An 18,665-nucleotide genomic window follows, 5' to 3' on the forward strand; every position below is an offset into this window, starting at 1 on the left:
ATGGGGCGACGGTTCTGATCGAGGTCGAGGTTAAAACATCAGCTTGTCACTGTTTCTGCTCTTAAACTGTGGAGGGACCGAGTCTCTACACATCAGCATACTTTTACACCAGACTGAGCACTGATTGGTTATTGTATTTTTTTTCCTTGTGTTGTTTTTATAATGTTTTTTTAAGCTTTTTATTATGCTATTAGTTGTTTGATGTTGTCTGGTTTGTTTGTTGTTTTTTGTGATGTTTGTTGATTGATCTAAGATGATTTTCTCCTGTCCGAGACAATAAAGTGAAGGAATATTAATTGTTCTTTGATCTGCCGCTTTTTATTTTACATTTGCTCAAAAATAAATGAACTCAAACATGTTTGCTCTAAATGTGTCTATGTGGGCTTAATTTCATTTGGTGTCAAAAAATGTTGTTGTGTCCATGTGACTGAGCCCTGAACGTTCCTAATAATCTGTCATCTGAGAGTTAACTGTCCGTCAGCCTTCTAACCACACAGACCCCGCAGTCTCCAAATCAAGGATGTTTTCTGATTTACAGAGCGTCCTGTAAGACCTCAACTACCCAGCATCGCCCCCGCCTCCTCCTCCTTCCTCTGCAGACTAGCCACTCCTCCTTCCTCTCTCCCAGCCTGCTGACGAGAAAAGCTCTCAGCTGGTGTGACGGCGGGTTATGAAAGAGCAGAGCGGCAGGTGAGCGTGTGTGCAGCTGGACGGAGACTCGGTGATGAGATGCAGTTCGGCTGGAGGATCGCCGTGATGCTGCTGCTGCTGCCAGCTGTGTGTGAGGCTCAGAGCGGAGATGGAGACCCCGACATGGGTAAGAAGATTTTAAAACATGCGGTTAGCACAGGAATGTTGGGGGTGATTTTTTTTACATTAGTATCTTTCACGGAAATACAAATACAGAAAAAATATTAGAAAATGTAAAGTTTGGATCTTTGATGGGGGCTATATTTGCAGCACATATTATCTGAGATGAATTATTGCACCTGTGGAGCACTTACCTGAGCATAATGGCTCAAAATTAAAAAGCTTCATGAAGAGACTCTTTAAAATCCTTAAATGACTTTGCGCTCAAGTGTGGTTACCGTTAATTTCGAAGAAGCGTGAACAATTTGTATCTCTTAAGACAAAAACAAATGAATAATCATCATTTCAGCAGTTTTATGAGACACTCACTTCAGCTTTGGGGCACAAATTCGGAAGAAAAATGAGACACCTGTTAAGTCCCATCATCAGCTTTCGATATCCGGGATTGATTTAATAATCAGCCTTCTCGTGCACATCGGCTCGTAGGCACAAACAAAATCAGAAGCAGTGATGTTATCAGCGTGACAGTTGGGAGTAAACACAGCTTCGTCTCTGTGCTCGTGGGGCTGCGCTGATGCTCTGCTTTTTGTTCCATCAGAGCTTCACTCGGTTCAGTTTCTGCACCGCGGTGGACTGGATCAGGTGCTTAAAATTCCTCCTGTGGTTAAATCTTCACACATAGCTGACAGTTTAGAGGTTCTGCTTAGTGCATGCAGTTTTAGTGTACTGGCAACACCCTACGTAAGCCATCCATTTAGCAGTAAAAACACATAAAAGCAGTTTATAATAAGCAATGGTATGAATAAAGTTAAATGCACGTATTTAAGGTGAGCAAGGACACTGTTCGGCGTTCAGGCAGTTAATGCGAAGTAAAGCAGTGACTATAAATAACTGCAAAGTCAGGAAGAAAAGTTGTGGTTATTTTAACAACTTGTATAACACGATTTAATCATGCTGGCAGCTTCAAAGTGTTGTGGTGTTGAACATGGTTGTAAGTTCAACATGTCAAGTCACTGGTAAGATTTTGTCATGCAGCATATTGTGTTTGGTAAACAGAGACATCTACAGCCTCAGCGTTTTCTCCTTTCTCGCGACCCAGTTTATCGTCCTGGGGTTGCCAGAGTGAGGGCGGGGGGTCTGGAGCCTAACCTAGCTGTCATAGTGTGAGAGGCTGCTACAGGTAGTCAGTGCTAACCTCTGCACCCCCCCCCCCCCTCTGCTTAAATGCTTCCAATTAGTCTTATAATTAAAAACTGAAGAAAATTCGGTATTCATTTTTATGCAGATGATGCACAGTCAGTTTTCCTTCAACGAGTTACTACAGAATAATTATTTTTGTGTTGCATCCCTAAAATCAAAGAGAATTAGTTATTTATACTGTGACAAATTGGAATAAAAATGTTCTCAAAGCACTTCATACTGTAGTGACAGGCAGCTGCAGAGGCAGGGTTTCAAAATTATGCTGATGATGCAGTTATCTGCGTATCAGGAGGGACTCCAGTGTGCTGTTGAGTTATGTGATGGTTTCTCAGTAACCTCTGATTAGAAAGAAATCAATTCAGCAATTTGGATATAGTCTATCACAGCTTTCATGCTATGTCACTGTTTGGGTTAAACAAGTCAGCAATAAATAGTGTTCATGATGCAAGATATTGGACCAGAAGATAATAAACTGGCATCACCATGAAATTCAAAGTTTTACATTTTAATAAATTAAATCACCCACAATCTACTTAATCAACATACTTAACCACAGGAACAGTCAGTGGGGCTTTGAACAAGCAAAAAACATTTATTTAGTCTTTTTTCACTCTTAAAGATCTGAAACACTCAGAGATAAAAGCATAAACTGGTGTTAATGATAAAGACAAATATTTGATCAGTGACATGGAAGTTTTTTGATGTAGTTTGCATTTATTTCACTGCTGTTTCCCTTCCTGATTGTTTTCATGTCTGTGTTGGCATGTTGTATGTAAAGCTTAATCTTAAATCAGCTTAAGGCACATGGGCTGCAAATCAGCCGTGGTTAGACATCTTTGGTAGTATATGATATATATACTGCTAACTGACAGAAAAAAAAAGTTAAAAGACAAGAGTGTAATACTCAAAAAGTGGAGAAATGTCTGAAAGTGTTTTTCATCTCAGAGCCCAGAATCAGCTGCACGTCTCACATCATGATGAAAAGATGCAATTTGACCTGCAAGCTGCTTGAAGGCAGAAATGATGACGAGGATGATGAAGAGGGTGGAGGTGATGGAGGCGACAGCATTGAGAGGATGACCCTGTGGTAAACCTTTGATATAACGTTCAGTACTGTGCTGCATGTCAGAGGAAATTCAGATACTGATGCAGGTCACTGCTCTTCTGTTCAGCTATGACAGCAACGTAATGGAGAAGTGCATGGAGACATACAGTGATACATTCAGCTCCCCAGACCTGAAGCCCTTGTCGGAACTCAGGCTGACCGTCCACTTAAAGAGTGGCGGCAGGATTTCACAAAAACTCTACCTGAAGAACATAGGTAAACATGTCATCTGGTTACATTTTCAGACTTTACAAATGCTTCTAAACATCAGTAGCTGCCTGGTGAAGAGTCACCACTGCACTGCCTGTCAGACTTCATGTTCATTTCCTTTTTTCCAGTATAGAAATGTAAAAGTCTTGAATTCTGCGTGCCCAAAGCTGCTATCATTGCTGTCCTCTCTCTGTGTGCTGTCCCTGCAGTTAAACCAATGAGTCCTCAGGTGTTTAACATCACCTTCCAAGAAGAGTCTAACGAGGCTAAGATTTGGATTCAGATCCCGTACCAAAAGGACTACCTGAAAGTGAAGAACCAGGAATTCCAGTTTCAGATCGAGACAGCTGGGGAAATCATGGTACAGTGATCTAAAAAGTATAGCTCAGAAGTGCAATCTCACATTCTACTTCAAGACTTTCAGGTTTTCGCTATAACATCAGACATAGTTTCTCCTAGAGAGACTGTTGTATTGTGGGTTGTTTTTAATGTTAAACAATCTAATGAGTAAATCTTTCAGTGTTTGGTTTGCCCAGTAGTAGTCTCTGAAGTTCCTGTGATATTAACTGTAATGCAGACAAATCTGAGAGCATCGTCTTACCTTTTCTCTGGTAGAAAGCACCTGGTTCCAATCGAGGTCAAATTGATTTCCACAGTTTCTCACACAATGATAAATTTTAAGCACTCTCCTGATAATTTAATGGTTCCATTCACCAGTTTTAAACCTTATTGTGTAAAATATGTTGTTTCTTTTGAAAACTGTAGTTCCAGTAGAGTCAAAAGGGACCAGCGCTACATTACAGGTCATCTGGAATTTAATACTTGTCCTATCTTGTATGAGGACGTGCTTCAACATAAAAAGACTGTTTTACATCAACAATATCATACAATGTTTTGCAATGACTGAAATGTTTTCTTTTCTCTCTGACCACAGATTCAGAACACCTCATCCCAGGACTTCATAAATATCAACATGGGATACCTTAAAAAAGGCTCAAAGTATTATGTCAAAGTGCGGGCGCGAACACTCCCAAAGATGTTTCAGGGCACGTGGAGTGAGTGGAGTGAAACGTTCACTTTCCTTACCCCTGGTAAGAACAATAGTCTAGTCCTGCTGCACAACCTTTTTTAAACACTGATATCAGTAATGATCTGTGTTGTTCTCCTTCCTGAAGAAAACCTCCAGAAGCAGACCAGTGGAGTACAGGTGGAACCGTACCAAGTCGGAGTGTGTCTGGTCTCTCTGCTGATGGTGACCTTTAGTATCATCATCATCCTCTGGAAAAACAAGTATGACGTCTACTTTCTGTCAGAACAATCTGAGTAGTGAGTTCCCTTCACTAAGTTTCTTTCCTTTTTATTCCACAGGATATTTACCTACATGTGGCCAAGCATCCCGCATCCTAAACAGACTCTGGTGCAGATCTGCAAGCCAAACAATGTGAGTTATTCTACTGTCAGATAAAAAATAAAAACACTGCAAAGCAACATCAGGTCACGTGTGAGCGACAGGACCAGTTGTAGAAATCACAACACAAAATCTTACTTAGATGAGATTTCAGGTGGTGGTACCCCTACCAAAGAGCAATTGTAGTCAAAACTGTGGCATCAACATAGTAACATAAACATTCATATTGATGATACTTTTTTATTGACCAACTTGCTGAGCTATGCTGAGCACATCAGCTTATAAACACAGTTTGTAAAACCTCAAGCATTGCTTTGTTTGATGTGACACCAGGATTTTACAGCACAGTGAGCGGTGCATCGGTTGTACTGATTAATGCTGACATTGCACTCTTGACCTCTCTGGTACAAAAGATATCAAACAGGCACTACAGGTTCATGAAACTCATTTTGACATGAATCTTTGGAACTTTCAGTTTGACTAATAAGAAGCACAAAAATTAGCTGTCTGCAGCAGACATTTAACTGTGTGAAATTCTGGCGTGCCTCTGCACAGCCCGTTGGTTTTTGCTGTTTAACATTGTGATTAGTTTTTTTTAGAGGTACTAGATCAAGCTGCTTTTAACTGTTGCACCGTAGGGTAGTTAAAACCAGTGAATTTACTTGTAATTGTTAAGACAAAGAACATGACAAAGGAGCTTTTGATTGGCTGTAGACAAATATGATGTCATTCTGGTTTTGCAGCCTCTGTTGCTGACCTTCAGACCTGAGGTGCTCAGTGATCTCAAAGTCTACCCCGTGGAGACGACAGCACGTGAGGAAACAGAGCCTGCGATCAGTCCTGCATCTGCTGCTGCTTACAGCACTCAGTCGAGCGAACCCTGCTCCACCCAGAGCTTAGATTGCAGGAGTACTGCCAGCGCCAGCACCGAGGAGCTGGAGCTCTCTGCCTTGTTGAGCAGGAGCTCGTCTGAAGCCGAGGACAGCCTGTCGAGCTGCAGTCCTTCCCCCATCGACATCCTCCAGCTTGGGGAAAGACCCGAGCAGCCTGAGCAACAATTTGAAGTCAATGACTTTGAGGTGTTTGGAGCAAATCGACAGGAGGAGGCTTACGTCACCATGTCCAGTTTCTATAAGATCAAGTAGGTGATGCAGTGGTGAGCAAACAGGATCAGAGACTGTACTTATCAAACTTCAGGATGCTCTAAAGCAAAGGGCTTCCAACTTCACGAGGTCTTCAGAGCAAAGTGAAAGAACAGAAAGACAAACATGCTGCCTTTTTGTCCGGATGTGCCTATCTACCACTTACATTTCACCTGGATTTCAATGATGCTGGACCTCTGTCCAGAGAACGAGACATCTGGCATTCATTACCAAAAGAAAAATCACTGAATGGAGTGCTGAAGTTTGGTTCACTTTACAGAAATCAAGCTTTTACTGGTGAAGTATCTCATCTGGATTCCCATTTGCGCATAAACCTAAGAGGATAAATTCTTTTAGGTTTTGTCATCTTTTGACATTTATTTTAACTCCATCTTGGAGTTCTGTAGCAAATATACACAAGAATTACTCAGTTTCTGCTATGACGTTTGGTTCAGATGTTCCCATCAGGATGAACAGTGATAACATTTAGTAATTTCACACCATCCTCAGTTCATTATGTTACACATCCTTCACTTTGTCTCTGCTACACTCTGAGTTTAGCAGAGTTTTTTTAAGTGTAGCAGCCTCAACAAGCTGCTAACATGAGTGGAGACTCTTATTCCCCATTGCCACTAACATGGAATGGGTTCTTTTTCTGATTCATGAACATATTTTTGCATCTTTTGCACCAGCATTTTAACCCAAAATAAATCGTCTCATCTTTGTATAGAAGCTGGCTCCCAGCTGGGACTTAAGAAAAAGGTTTTGAAGTGCTAGCCGTGATAGGATTAGTGGGAGTGTCACATTTTACAGGCTGTAAAGCGAGAATAGACAGCATGACAACATTTGGTATTTGGTGACAGGGTGAAGAAAAATTCCCTTTTCATAAGACAGTGGTTCTTAACCTTGTTGGAGGTACCGAACCCCACCAGCTTCATATGCGCATTCACTGAACCCCTCTTTAGTGAAAAATAAAATGTGATTTTTTTTACTGGTGCACAAAATGAGCCATGCATGTCATGGCGAAGGCTCTGCCGAACCCCTGAGACCGACTCACCGAACCCCTAGGGTTCGAGCGAACCCAGGTTAAGAACCACTGTATAACAGAAAGCCTCAGCAGAATCAGGCTCATGTGCCGCCATCTGCTGTGACTGGTTGGGGGTGAGGGGAGTCTCCATCATTGACTCGTTTAAAAAAAAAAAAAAAAATCACCAACGTGTAAATTTGTCCTCACTTTGGTGTTTCTCTCGCTTCCTGTGTCATTTTCTTGGACAGTCAGCCATCAACAGGCTTGCTAAGAAAAAAAAAAACAGAAAAAGGAAAAAACGTTTTTATGCAGTGGAGCTGCTCACAGCTCATATTCAAAGACAGCAAAACACAGCCTGTGGTTAATTTTTGTGACTCATAAACCAAAAACATTTGAGACAACTAAAGTAACGATGTGTTACACGTTATTCTAACAATATGAACTTAGTTCTGCTCCTTTATAATCGGGTTTATTTTAATATGTTTAGTCACTGCTGTTATTTTTAAAGTGATAAATTGGCTGTTATTCTTGTGCTTGTACCAACAGATTTTTTTTTTTAGCTTTAATCTTTCACTTGAACCCAAAATGTAGCTTTGAGTAGAGCAGGCTGTTGACCTGCAGCTCTGAAATACAGGATTTATTTTGTTGCTTTGAGGCCAAGTGTGTTTTCATGTTTTTACTGACACACCTCCACATGTAGTCATTTGTCGTTGGAGGAATCATATATACCTGTGTTTTTGCCTGTTTTACTACATAGCATAGAATAGTGGTTTTCAGATAAAACTACCTTCCAGGCATCCCAGCGTCTAAGTGATCACTTTATCTTTTAACTCAGCATTATGGATCGTGTTGGCTGCCTGGGAGGTGGTGAACAGCTTCAGTTGACAGATGAAAGAGAAATGAAAGTTTCTTTGATATTTAAGAGTGTGGCTCATCTAAAGAAACCCTTTAAACCCCCAAAGTACATCTATATTGACCCAGTGTACTACCTAAATGACCAAAACACCCAACTGAATGAGCCTTCAAAGCACCTAACTGGTTGCTAGATCAAAGCTCCTACTTTATCCATCTAAAGGGCCACAAGAAATAACAAAAATATTACTAGAAGCTCATACTGGAGGCCATTAAAACCACATAAAACATCCCTGATACCTCCTGTGTAACCATGATCCCTGTAAATGAACCTGAGTACGTTCTCAGTGTCCAAAAGGAGCCACTACAATTAAACAAGGAACCACAAAGAGACCTATACAGAAGAACCACCTAAACAATCTGTGGAACATTGTTATTGGTTAAAAGGGCCTGTAAGATCTCTACAACCTAAACCTTGAGTCACATGACCACAACCTGAAGAACTCTTGGGACCTGCTTTTTATTCTCCAGGTCTTGTAGAAATGAATTTAATTAAACTTCGGCTTATGGATTTACTCATAAATTCTCAGTGCTCCATCTCACAAAAACTAGTCTGGTATAAGACCTGTTTATCAGATTTTTCAATTTTTCACCATCTGTATTTTATTTTTTTCTCATTCCTCAACCAAAAAAATCGAACAACACCAGTGAGGTCATTTAAAGCTGCTTGTATCTAAACTCATCTGCACTTAAACTCTTTGGGAACTGAAACTCATGCTGCAGCGTTCACCATGCATATCAAACAGGATCACATGTAAAGCCTCCTAAAGCTCATCTGAATCATAGTACAGCACTCAAAGCTTTGGGGTTACTTAGAAATTACCATGTTTTTGAAGGAAAAGCTAATTTGCTTTAATTTACAGTTAAGTGAACATAAATATTAACTAACTGAATCCTTAAACAGATTTTTTTTATTGGAATATCTACATCAGAGGCAAGCAGTGCAGGTTTATCACATTAAAAGGCTGACTCATTGTTGGAAAAACCGTCCAATCATGTGGGTAAAGGTGCTGTACTACTTAAGTAGTTACACACTGGCAATCTCCTCACATCCTCAGGCCACTAGGGAAAAATGTGCATATTCACTTGTTTGGCAAGTGGTTGCTAGCTGTTGCTGGGTGAAATCAATTGCATGGTTGCTTTGGTCACTAGCAGGCTGCTATGGTCGCCTGCAGTTTGCATGGAAGACACAGACTTGTCTGCAAACACTCTCCAACTGCTTTCTGAGTGGAAATGAAAATGAAGTCTGACACAAACTGCAAACGGAGAATGTTTGAATTCAGAGTAAAAGTTGTGCCTCAATCAACATGATTCAAAAGGCAAAACTTTTATTTTGAAGGGAAACTTGCGCTGTTTCCAGTTTGTGTCTGACTTTTTTACAGTTTTATTTCTACTCGGCAAGTAGTTAGTAAATGTTTGCAGAGAAGTCGGCACCCTCCATGGAAACTGAGGCGGCCGCGATAATCTGCAAGTGACCAAAGCCACAGTCACAATCAGCAACCTTCAGCAGCTGCTCACCAACCGGGCAGGAAATACACATTTTTCCCGAGCAGCCGCTGGTTGACAGTGAGTAACTCACTGGTCTCTAGGCCTGTATGACTGTGGCTTTAGTTTCACAGCAACTGCCAGCAACCAACAGCAACCACTTGCCAGCCGGCTGGGGAATACACCTTTTTCTCCTAGCAACCTGTGGTTGCTGGGGGCCTGCCACCAACCGGTCTTAGCAGTGCTCTCTTGAGAGTAATACACACCAGTGTTATTTGGTTTGTTTTCGTCTTGTGGCTGCAAGGCATCACCTTCATTTCTTAGAACACGCACACAGCCTGAACACATTCTTCTTTTGGCCATTTTAAAGCTTCACATCTACACAGAAATGCTCCAGAGATGCAACTAGCCAGATTTAGTACATCTATAATCAGTAAAGCAGTTTTTAGGTGTGCCATCGTGGTGGGAAAAGGTTTTTCTAATAATCAATAAGCCTCTTAATATTATAAAACTCCTTTAGAGAACATCATGTGCCATTAGAACACAGATGATTGCTTAAAATGGGCCTCTTTACACATACATAGATATTCCATAAAAAGAATGATTAGTTAGATAGAAATTACACAATTAATTAGTATTTCTACTTTAACATCCATTTATGACTCTCTCAATCAGCTTTTCTTCCTGAAAACATGAGGTTTCAAAGTGATCTCCAACTTCTGAGCAGTCGTGTACGTCATGTCCACGCAAGCTCAGCTGTCTGTAGGCGGGTTGTGGATGCGTTGCTGTAGCAACTGTTTCTGTTTGTAGTCATGGAGATGCTAAACCCAATGCTGCTGCTTCAATATCTGACACAACCGACCTCACAATGGCTGAAACAAAAACAGGAATGTACGCTTTATACTCAGAAACAAGAAGTCTGTAATCTGTACTAAATACAACGTACATACTTTATGGAAATGTCTAAATGTACTCGTGTTGATGTAACGTGGAATTGTTTTTATTTAATCACAATGCATATCAGTGTATATAGTAATAAAGTGGAAAATGAAATCCTGCTGTTTCACTGTGATGTAATTAGTAATGAAAAATGTGCACACGATACAAAAATGATAAAAGTCGGACCAATCTGTGTAACTGCATTTATTTAGAATATGACTTCTAACTGAAAATATGACAGAATTCAGGCTGCAGAATTGATCAGACACATCATTATGATCATTTAAAACAAATTCTGTTTGTCGGAAATCCATGAGGTGCTTAGATTCTGGAGTTTTAATGTGATTCAGAGCTTCCAAGCGTTTTTCATCATTAGTATAAAGTAGACGTCGCTGTCGATGGAGGCGCTGACGCCACTGTAATAGTTCATAAACTCATCATGGGTCACCTGTCAAGTACAAGAAACCTGCTTTAATGACAGCTTAAATACAGAGATCAAACACGACAGTACTTCAAAGTGTTACTATGAAGACAAACAGCAGAGATGAAGAGGAAGGGGCCAACTTCATCGGTTAGATCAGAATGAAACAGCGGCCCGTTTCTTCTTGTGTGGCTTTAAAGTTTAAAAGGAAAATTTTAAAAAATGAGGTGCCTCACCTGATTGACATCCATCCATCCACTCTTTCATCCAATCATCCATACAGGATAATCAATTTTTTTTCTTGTTTAAAATTGGAAAAACAAAGTAACAATATAGGCCCATTTTGATTTGCACAAAAAATTATTGAAAAAACAAAAAACTCAAATCAAAATAAGGCAATAATCTCGAGGTGTTCTGTGTACAAAAAAATTAAATGAAGCAAAGTATGGGGGTAACATTTCAAATAGTTATGAAATTCCCTAAAAACTGTAAACACCTTAAATTGCAGTCAGATGGCTCTTTAGACAGAGGTGATCTGAATCTAACTGTAAATCTTTAAAGACAGGTTTATGGATAGATATGAAGTTATTTATGAAATAAAGAGAGTAATGTGATGAAATCAGATATGTTTGGGATGGATGGGCTTTGCGCTATGAATTCTATAGTGAAAGTGTCGTTTTGTCTCTCTGTCTCTCTGTCTCTCATATAATAGGCCAGGGCCTATTATATGCCACAGCCTAAAGGCAGCAGAATTGCAGAGGCTGGAGTGACCACTGGCTATATGCTTGCAGGGTGGTGGGTCTCAGAGGACAACTTCTAACCCTGTTAAAGGCAACACGTGGAGTGCAACTGGCATTGTGGCATAGCCGGCTCTGGCCTTGGGACTGTGTGTTTTTATTTGATTCATAAATGGGACACTGGACTGTTTTATCCTTTATCTCTTGATTTTTTGTCAATAAATTGTCTTTTAGAATTTTATTGACTGTCATCTTTTTGCCCACGACTGAGACGGTTGGTCAGACCTAGAATCTTTCTTTGGGTGTGTTACAGTCATGTTACTTGGGGTATACTTACTTAACTTTTAAGAGATGTTTAATTTTTCATCACCTTATTTTCCACATTTTCCAACCTGTGCATGATATTATGGTGTCAGATGCTCATGCTAAAGTTTAAAATATAAAGGTAATGATATGTAAAAATACTCCCTATGAGCCAAAAGATCTTTGTAAATATTACAGCTCATGAGCACTGGGTGCTGAACCAAGGCAGACTTCACAAATCATCCAATCAGAAGAAAGCTGATTTAAAAGTAGGAGGAGATAAAGCAGCTTGTTTCAAACAGAGGTTGAACTGCAGGCTGCATTAAGGCGCAGTATAAGATAAAGAAGGATGATTTTGAAGTGTGAATCATGCACAGCTGCTCTGGGAGAGTGCAAGAATAAAAATGTGGAGCAGGAAATGATGAGAACTGATCACCTCTGCGCGAGTTTCATATCTGCATGGAAACAGCGCGGCTGTGTTTGTTTACACAGCAGTTTGTTTACATCCAGAAAGTGAAAGAGAAAAAGCTGATTGGTTAGGTTGAACCACAGTAAGAAGCCAGAGTGAAGCAGCCTGCAGTGCGTGGACTAACACGCTAAATGAACGATTTCACTGCTGAGTTTGTATGTTGTCTGGTTCTTTGAGTCCATCTCATTGGAACACATTTACAAGTAAAACCATACAACATACCCTGCAGAACATTACCAGATTCCCCAGGGAGGAAATTTAATCACAGCTTTTCTACAATGGAAAACACCTCAAAATGGAAATACTCGCCGCCCTCCTACCACCACCCAAAAACCACGGAGCTCGATTACCAGAACGCCGCTAATTCAGAGTTTCCAGGCATTTCTCATCATCACAATAAAGTAGACGTCTGTATCGATGGAGGCGCTCACACCAGCGTAATAATTCATAAACTCCTCCTGGGTCACCTTCAGAGAGGAGCATACAGTTTCATCAACGCTGAGGAAAGTGCACACCTAAAGTCTGTTTCAGTGCAGGAGCTACTGGTCTGTGGGCCACAGTCACTGACCTCCACCCACACAGACACCGCCTGTCTGGCATTCCTGTCAGAAGCTCGTTACCTTTCCATCTTTGTCATACGGAGAGTCAAAGCTATCCAGGAATGTCCTGAAGACCTGGTCCTCCGTCCACTCTCCGTTCTGGTACTTGGGGTGGTACTTGGCGTTGTAAACACCCCGCAGGTCTTCAATGGTGATCACCCCGTCACCCGTTTTATCCAGCTTCCGAAACGCCTGCATGACCACCTCCTTCCGGGCCTTGGACATTGGCGGCTGCAGTTAACAGAAGGGGAAGTTAAAGGAGTGAAGATTCAGTTCAGTCCAGCTTATGACACATCATTCAGTAGTTTGAAACAGACGATCGCTGACTGCAGATTAAAACATCCATGCCATTTAGGGGCCTTCACAACTATTTTTTATTCAGAGCAGCTGTTCACCTTGAAACACGAGCACTGAAACCACAGTTGTTAAAAACGTATGGAAGGAGGGCTTTGGGGGTATTTTTTAGTTCTGGCTGACTGATAGGAGGCGATCTCATCTCATGCTCTCATCGTTGGTCTGATTTACCCTGAGAGTGACGAGGAACTCGTCGAAGTCGATGGTCCCGCTGCCGTCACGGTCAAATTGCTGAAACAGAGCTGTGGCCTCGTCCTTCTCCATCAAGACCCCGTAGTCGTTTAACCCCTTCATGAACTCCTTGAAGTCCAGCGAGCGGTTGTTGTTGTCGTCCATCACTCTGAAGGTCCTGACAAACAAAATCAGCGAATCAGACAGCAGCATTTCAGTTTTATACCATTGAAAAGTAAAACTTTATTTTAAAAAAACTATAACTGTCTATATGTCAGTTAAAGTAAATAAGTAGTAAACTGTATTTTTAGTCCTGAGTCCCCTGATATTTGAGCTGCTTCAGAACAGACAGTTTCACTTCTGTCTTTACCGCTTTCATGTAGCTTTAGAAAAAAGAAACATTGTTTCCTTTAGTCAGCGCTGGATGAAGGATTCAGATCTGATGTGTGAAGTATGAATAATGTCATTACTGTGACTGCAGCTCACCAACTGATCTTATGAACTCATGTTTTTAAATCATCATCCAGCTGTAGAGCAGCAGAGTATGCAGCAGCTCAAACTGAAAGTACTCCAGTACTGCAGTGCTGGGAGTAAATGTGCGTATTACAGGACCTGAGGTTACTGCACAGTGTACAGCTGAACATCAGCGGAGTGAAAACCACAAGAAGAGCAACAACACGACGAAGACAAACACAACAACATCCTGCAGCCGTGCCGACTCAGCGATGATCTGACAGGAAAACCTCAGCGTAAACATCGATGTGAGTGCTTCATTACTCTCATCTGACCCCGAAACCCACCGCCGCTGCATTAAAAGGACAAATCACAGCCAGCAGAGGACCTACACTCCACGACATTTACTCCACTGCATTAAAGAATAACTGAGAATGTCTGCCTGAGTCATGAACCGATCTGAGAGAAGGGCCCAGAACAGACGACTGCAGATGGAAGTGACAAGCTTTGGTTGACTATAGAGGTCCCTATAGTTTCTGATCATGGAGAAAAGAGACCTGCGAAGGACTCTGAAGCAGTCTGAAATTAAAAACACAGATTTTTTTTACTTCTAAAGAGAATAAAAAAAATCTTTTTTTAAGGATCCAGGGGTTTTATATTAGGGGGGCTAACACAGCAGAAGAATTAGCAGCTTCGCAGCAGGTTCTCGTCTTTGTAGAAGCTGACGTTTGTTGTTCAGTTTGATAAAATGGAAAAAGGAACGAGTGACTGGAGTCTATTTTTCAGTGTGATGATGAAGCTCGGGCATCTTTACGTGTTTGCGAACTTTTAATAATTTTGATTCTGTTTCTTAACTCAGATTTTTTATGTTGGTACTACCAACCTCTGTATATTTTATATATTTATTTTATTTTTACTCTATTTAATTTGTAAAATATGTGCACACACACACACATATATACACACACGTAGACATACATATTTAGTATACACATTCAGTAATATGTATACACTCTTATATTGTACATATATTTATTCATATAATTCTCAGATTTAGCCATTCTTATATTTGCTTGTTCTTATGTTATTGTACTTTGCACACCTCTGTTGCTTGTGAAGCTCGCACACAAGAATTTCGCTCACATGTACTGTACCAGTGTACCTGCACATGTGATGTGACAATAAAAGTGATTTGATTTGACATCTTTATAAACACAGAATTTCCTTCTTTTTTTCTTCTGGATTGGAATGTTGAATGTGTGAACAGGTGTGTGAAGCTCACCTGCCCAAACCTTTGATCCCAGACGAGCCTCGAGTCAGACACTGCAGCCGGAGTCTCTCTATGGGGTCTGAACACTCGGACAGCTGGCGCTTGGCATTCATCGCCATCTCTCTGTCGTGTCTCGATGTGCCCGCCATCCTTGACATAACACAGACCAATCAGGTTTCACTCTGACAGCTGATCTATACCTTAACTCAGCCTACAGTGTGCTGTGTGTGTCTGTCTGACCTCAGCCAGATAAAATATGAAATGTTATGTTAAAAAAAAATTTTTTTAATGTCACTTCCTGGAGGTGTGACAGATACCTCTTAAATCATATTTAGACAAAGCGTCATCCGTTGAACCGCCATGATCAGCCAACCAGGACGCTCCAGAAAACCACATCCATGGATGTTTTTCTATCCCTGTGATTATCTTCACTGTTGTGTGCAGGACCAGACTTTAGGTTGAGGCCACAACCACACCTGACCCCCTATTAGCGCTGTCTACAGGCTCAGGTGTGTTTGGACATGAGGGCTGTGGTCAGATAGTCTGTTTTGATAACTGTTTCTTCATTTCTTTCTTATTTCTTTGAAGATCATGTCACGGAACATTGAACATTGGGATCGATATTGTGGGACTCTTTCTTATTAATTCTTATTGATTATTATCCATCTTGTGTTTTGGTTTTAGTTGGTCGTTTAGAGTTTTTAGTTTATTACGTTTAAGTTTTTCTGTATTTTACTTTTCTCCTGTGTTTCTCTCTGAGCTGTTGGATCAGTCTGAACTGAGAACCTGCGAGCAGCACAACGGGTTAAGAACTCTTCAGTCTGGATTTTTGTTGAGTCTGCATTATAAGCATTATTTCTTTTGTTTTATTTACTGTGATTTATCTTTACTGTAGAAGAGTGACATGGTTACATTAATTATGATATTTAAAAAATAAATATCAATATTATCAATAATGCACAAATATTAAATATTTAAATAATGCAAACAATTTTGTAATCTTCCTTTTTACACGTTCACCGACTCTGTGAACTTATTTATTTTGCTATTTTACCAAAACATCAAAGAAATTAAAACAAACTGTGGAAGCCCTCTGTATTATTTTATTGTTTTGGCTTTTAAATGAAGTTTCATTCAGCCCTACTTTCATTTATTAACTGATTAGATTTCATGTAAATACATTTAAATCTATTTCATTTTTCTGTTCTAATTTATCTGCTTTATTCAGCATTTGTTTTGTTTTATTCATTTTTGTTGCCTTTGATCCTTTTGTTCTTATATGTTAATGTTAGATTCAAGTTACTTGTACTGTTTTATTATTTCTTTTGTTTTTTCATATTACATTGTCTTGCTGTCAGTCATCTGAAGACTAAATTTTCTCACCTGTATGAGAGATGTTAAAAAAGAGAGGCTCACTGAGTTTGTGTCTAAACTGATCCAGATATTTATAACAGCTTGAAGTCTTAAAAAAAAAACCTGATCCACAGCCCGCACATCTTCTTACTCTAATGTTGCTGTCAGTTTCTTGATATTTATTTATAATTTGTCAACCCTGAATGTTTCACTTGGTGACTTGTATAAATTGCGCTTTTCCTCATATCTTAACATATTGTATTGATAAATAGTCTAGTTTGTTTTTGTCAATGCTACTGTACTGGAGCAACTGTAACCCACATAATTTCCCTAGGTATTAATAAAATATTCTGATTCTAAAAGACAAACAGCTCCACCTGCTGGAGGCTGGAAGCACCTGCAGGCTGAACATTAAAAATTAAAGAAGGAAAAGTTTTAATTTCATTCCAAGAAAGAAGTTAAAAAGGAGAGAGCAGGCCCAATATCAGCAGCAGTTTGTAATGAAGCAAAATATTTATTTATTTACCAAATTATGGTTAAGATAAAAACTGAAGTACAAGTATTTCAGATTTGAAGTACATTATATCACAGTACCACATGGAATATTTCTATTTTATTCTACAAATAAAGTTTGTACAGTGAAATATTTCAGATTTCCTTCATCTTTCTGACAACTGCAGCTACCTTCAGCAAAATAACCACATGCGTTAAACAAACGCAGACAGCAGGATCGTTTTCCTGCTGGTCACACTAAATCATTTGAATGTTAAATGAAGCTTCAGCCTCCGTCACCTTACTGCTTTGCCTCCACTAGATGACCTCATTATATTATATATATCTCTGTGTGTGTGTGTGTGTGTGTGTGGAGTGTATGGTAACATAAATGTGTGTATTTATTGTGTCGTCTATGTGTAAACTGTGTGGGCCTGTGAAAACAGTAGCTTCTCTTCATACACAGACATACAAATCAACAACAGCCGATGCTCCAGCTGTTAGTTTGAGGCTCTTACTGTTGTGTCTGCTCCCTGCTTTTATTTTTAAATCTCCACACTTCCTGTTGATTCTTGTTCATCCTCAAAGGTTCTGATTTCCAAAAGCGAGAAAATGGAAGCGTAATGGAGGATCTGAAGGTGTGTTACCTGTCCTGCTGTGTGTCCACTGTCTGTAGCTTAGTGAGGCTGAAGAGGTAAACACGAAGCCCAAGAGGAGGAGGATCAGTGTAAGCACAGAGAGGAGTCCGACTGAGGAGTTTTAACACTTTAACCTTTAGATTCTTGCTTTCTCCCAGTCTGCCCCTCCCCAAATGATACTCCGTTACCATGGAGACTTGCTGATCCATTCTGCGTTGTGATTGGCTCTCCCATGCTCAGTGGGAGGAGTTCCGGTGTTTCTCTGTGAGTAACCGGAGGTATATGTTTAGTTCAACAGAGACTAAATTTATGGCGTTAATATCCGGTAAACTGAAGAGCCCGTGATAGTATTTTTTTTAATTAGGTCTTTTCCTTCTTCCACAAATATATTAATAAAAAAGATGTAGAAATATATATTAGAATATGTATTTTAAAATATACAGTACTGTGCAAAGTTTTTAGGCAGGTGTGAAAAAAATGCTGTAAACAAAGAATGCTTTCAGAAATATAAATGATTGTCTATTGGCCCCAAATTAATTCTGCAGCAGAGCAATGACCCCAAACATACAACCAAATGCATTAAGAACTATCTTCATCACAAAGAACAAGAAATGCTGCCCCCCACAGAGTCCTGATCTCAACATCATCAAGTGTGTCTGGGATTACATGCAGACACAGAAGGATGGGAGGAAGCCTACATCCGCAGAAGATCTGTGGTTAGTTATATGTTTGTGTGATCCACACAAATATGTGGTCACAATTTTGAGTTAAGTGGCGTGATTTATGGAGATTATTATACATGTTTTATGTTGCTGGTTTATTGGTGTAATTTAAATCTGCAACGTCATGTAAGTTCCCTGTTGCCAGGAGAGTGTATAACACTTTGGACAGTAGGGGGCAGCAGCGTGCTTTGTGAACTGAGTCGGGTGCATAGCTGCCGTAAGCTTGCATTCTGGCAAGACTGACCAGGCAAACGGCAGCGTGTCTCCTGTGTTCACATTCTCTCCTGTGTTACAGGTAAGTATTGTGGTTAAAAACATAAACAAATACACAGCTGGACACTGTTTAGTGATTGTAAATTTGATTTTTTTTTTTACTGAATAGAGTTTTAATGAGTCACTCACCAAATTGATTCAGGTTTTTTGAGCCATTTGAGCCACTGAGTCA

General features: G+C 40.1%; 2 protein-coding genes across 3 annotated transcripts; one reads left to right on the top strand and one right to left on the bottom strand.

The window, feature by feature from the left end:
* Window positions 1-544: 544 nt before the first annotated feature.
* On the top strand, window positions 545-10,337 carry il7r (interleukin 7 receptor). The gene is made up of 8 exons (XM_086299967.1): window positions 545-817; window positions 2,956-3,097; window positions 3,183-3,331; window positions 3,535-3,686; window positions 4,260-4,416; window positions 4,501-4,615; window positions 4,694-4,766; window positions 5,477-10,337. Exons 1-8 carry the CDS (start codon window positions 730-732, stop codon window positions 5,876-5,878), a joined length of 1,278 nt encoding a protein of 425 aa, XP_086156093.1. The 5' UTR covers window positions 545-729; the 3' UTR covers window positions 5,879-10,337.
* A 96-nt stretch (window positions 10,338-10,433) lies between these two features.
* On the bottom strand, window positions 10,434-17,722 carry capslb (calcyphosine-like b). 2 transcript variants are annotated; one of them, XM_086299928.1, is made up of 6 exons: window positions 17,508-17,704; window positions 15,028-15,165; window positions 13,293-13,470; window positions 12,789-12,998; window positions 12,519-12,635; window positions 10,434-10,686 (listed from the first exon to the last, which is right to left on the bottom strand). In XM_086299928.1, exons 1-5 carry the CDS (start codon window positions 17,687-17,689, stop codon window positions 12,534-12,536), a joined length of 810 nt encoding a protein of 269 aa, XP_086156054.1. In that variant the 5' UTR covers window positions 17,690-17,704; the 3' UTR covers window positions 10,434-10,686; window positions 12,519-12,533. The 2 variants fall into 2 exon arrangements, with proteins under 2 accessions (XP_086156054.1, XP_086156052.1); XM_086299926.1 differs by lacking the exon at window positions 12,519-12,635 and having other exon boundaries at window positions 17,508-17,722.
* Window positions 17,723-18,665: the final 943 nt, after the last annotated feature.

The sequence above is a fragment of the Aulonocara sp. 'chitande type north' Nkhata Bay genome, linkage group LG7, assembly GCF_057382095.1.
Source record: "Aulonocara sp. 'chitande type north' Nkhata Bay isolate Kocher_YH1m ecotype deep benthic linkage group LG7, A_spYH_male_GT1.1, whole genome shotgun sequence".
NCBI classification, from domain to species: domain Eukaryota; kingdom Metazoa; phylum Chordata; class Actinopteri; order Cichliformes; family Cichlidae; genus Aulonocara; species Aulonocara sp. 'chitande type north' Nkhata Bay.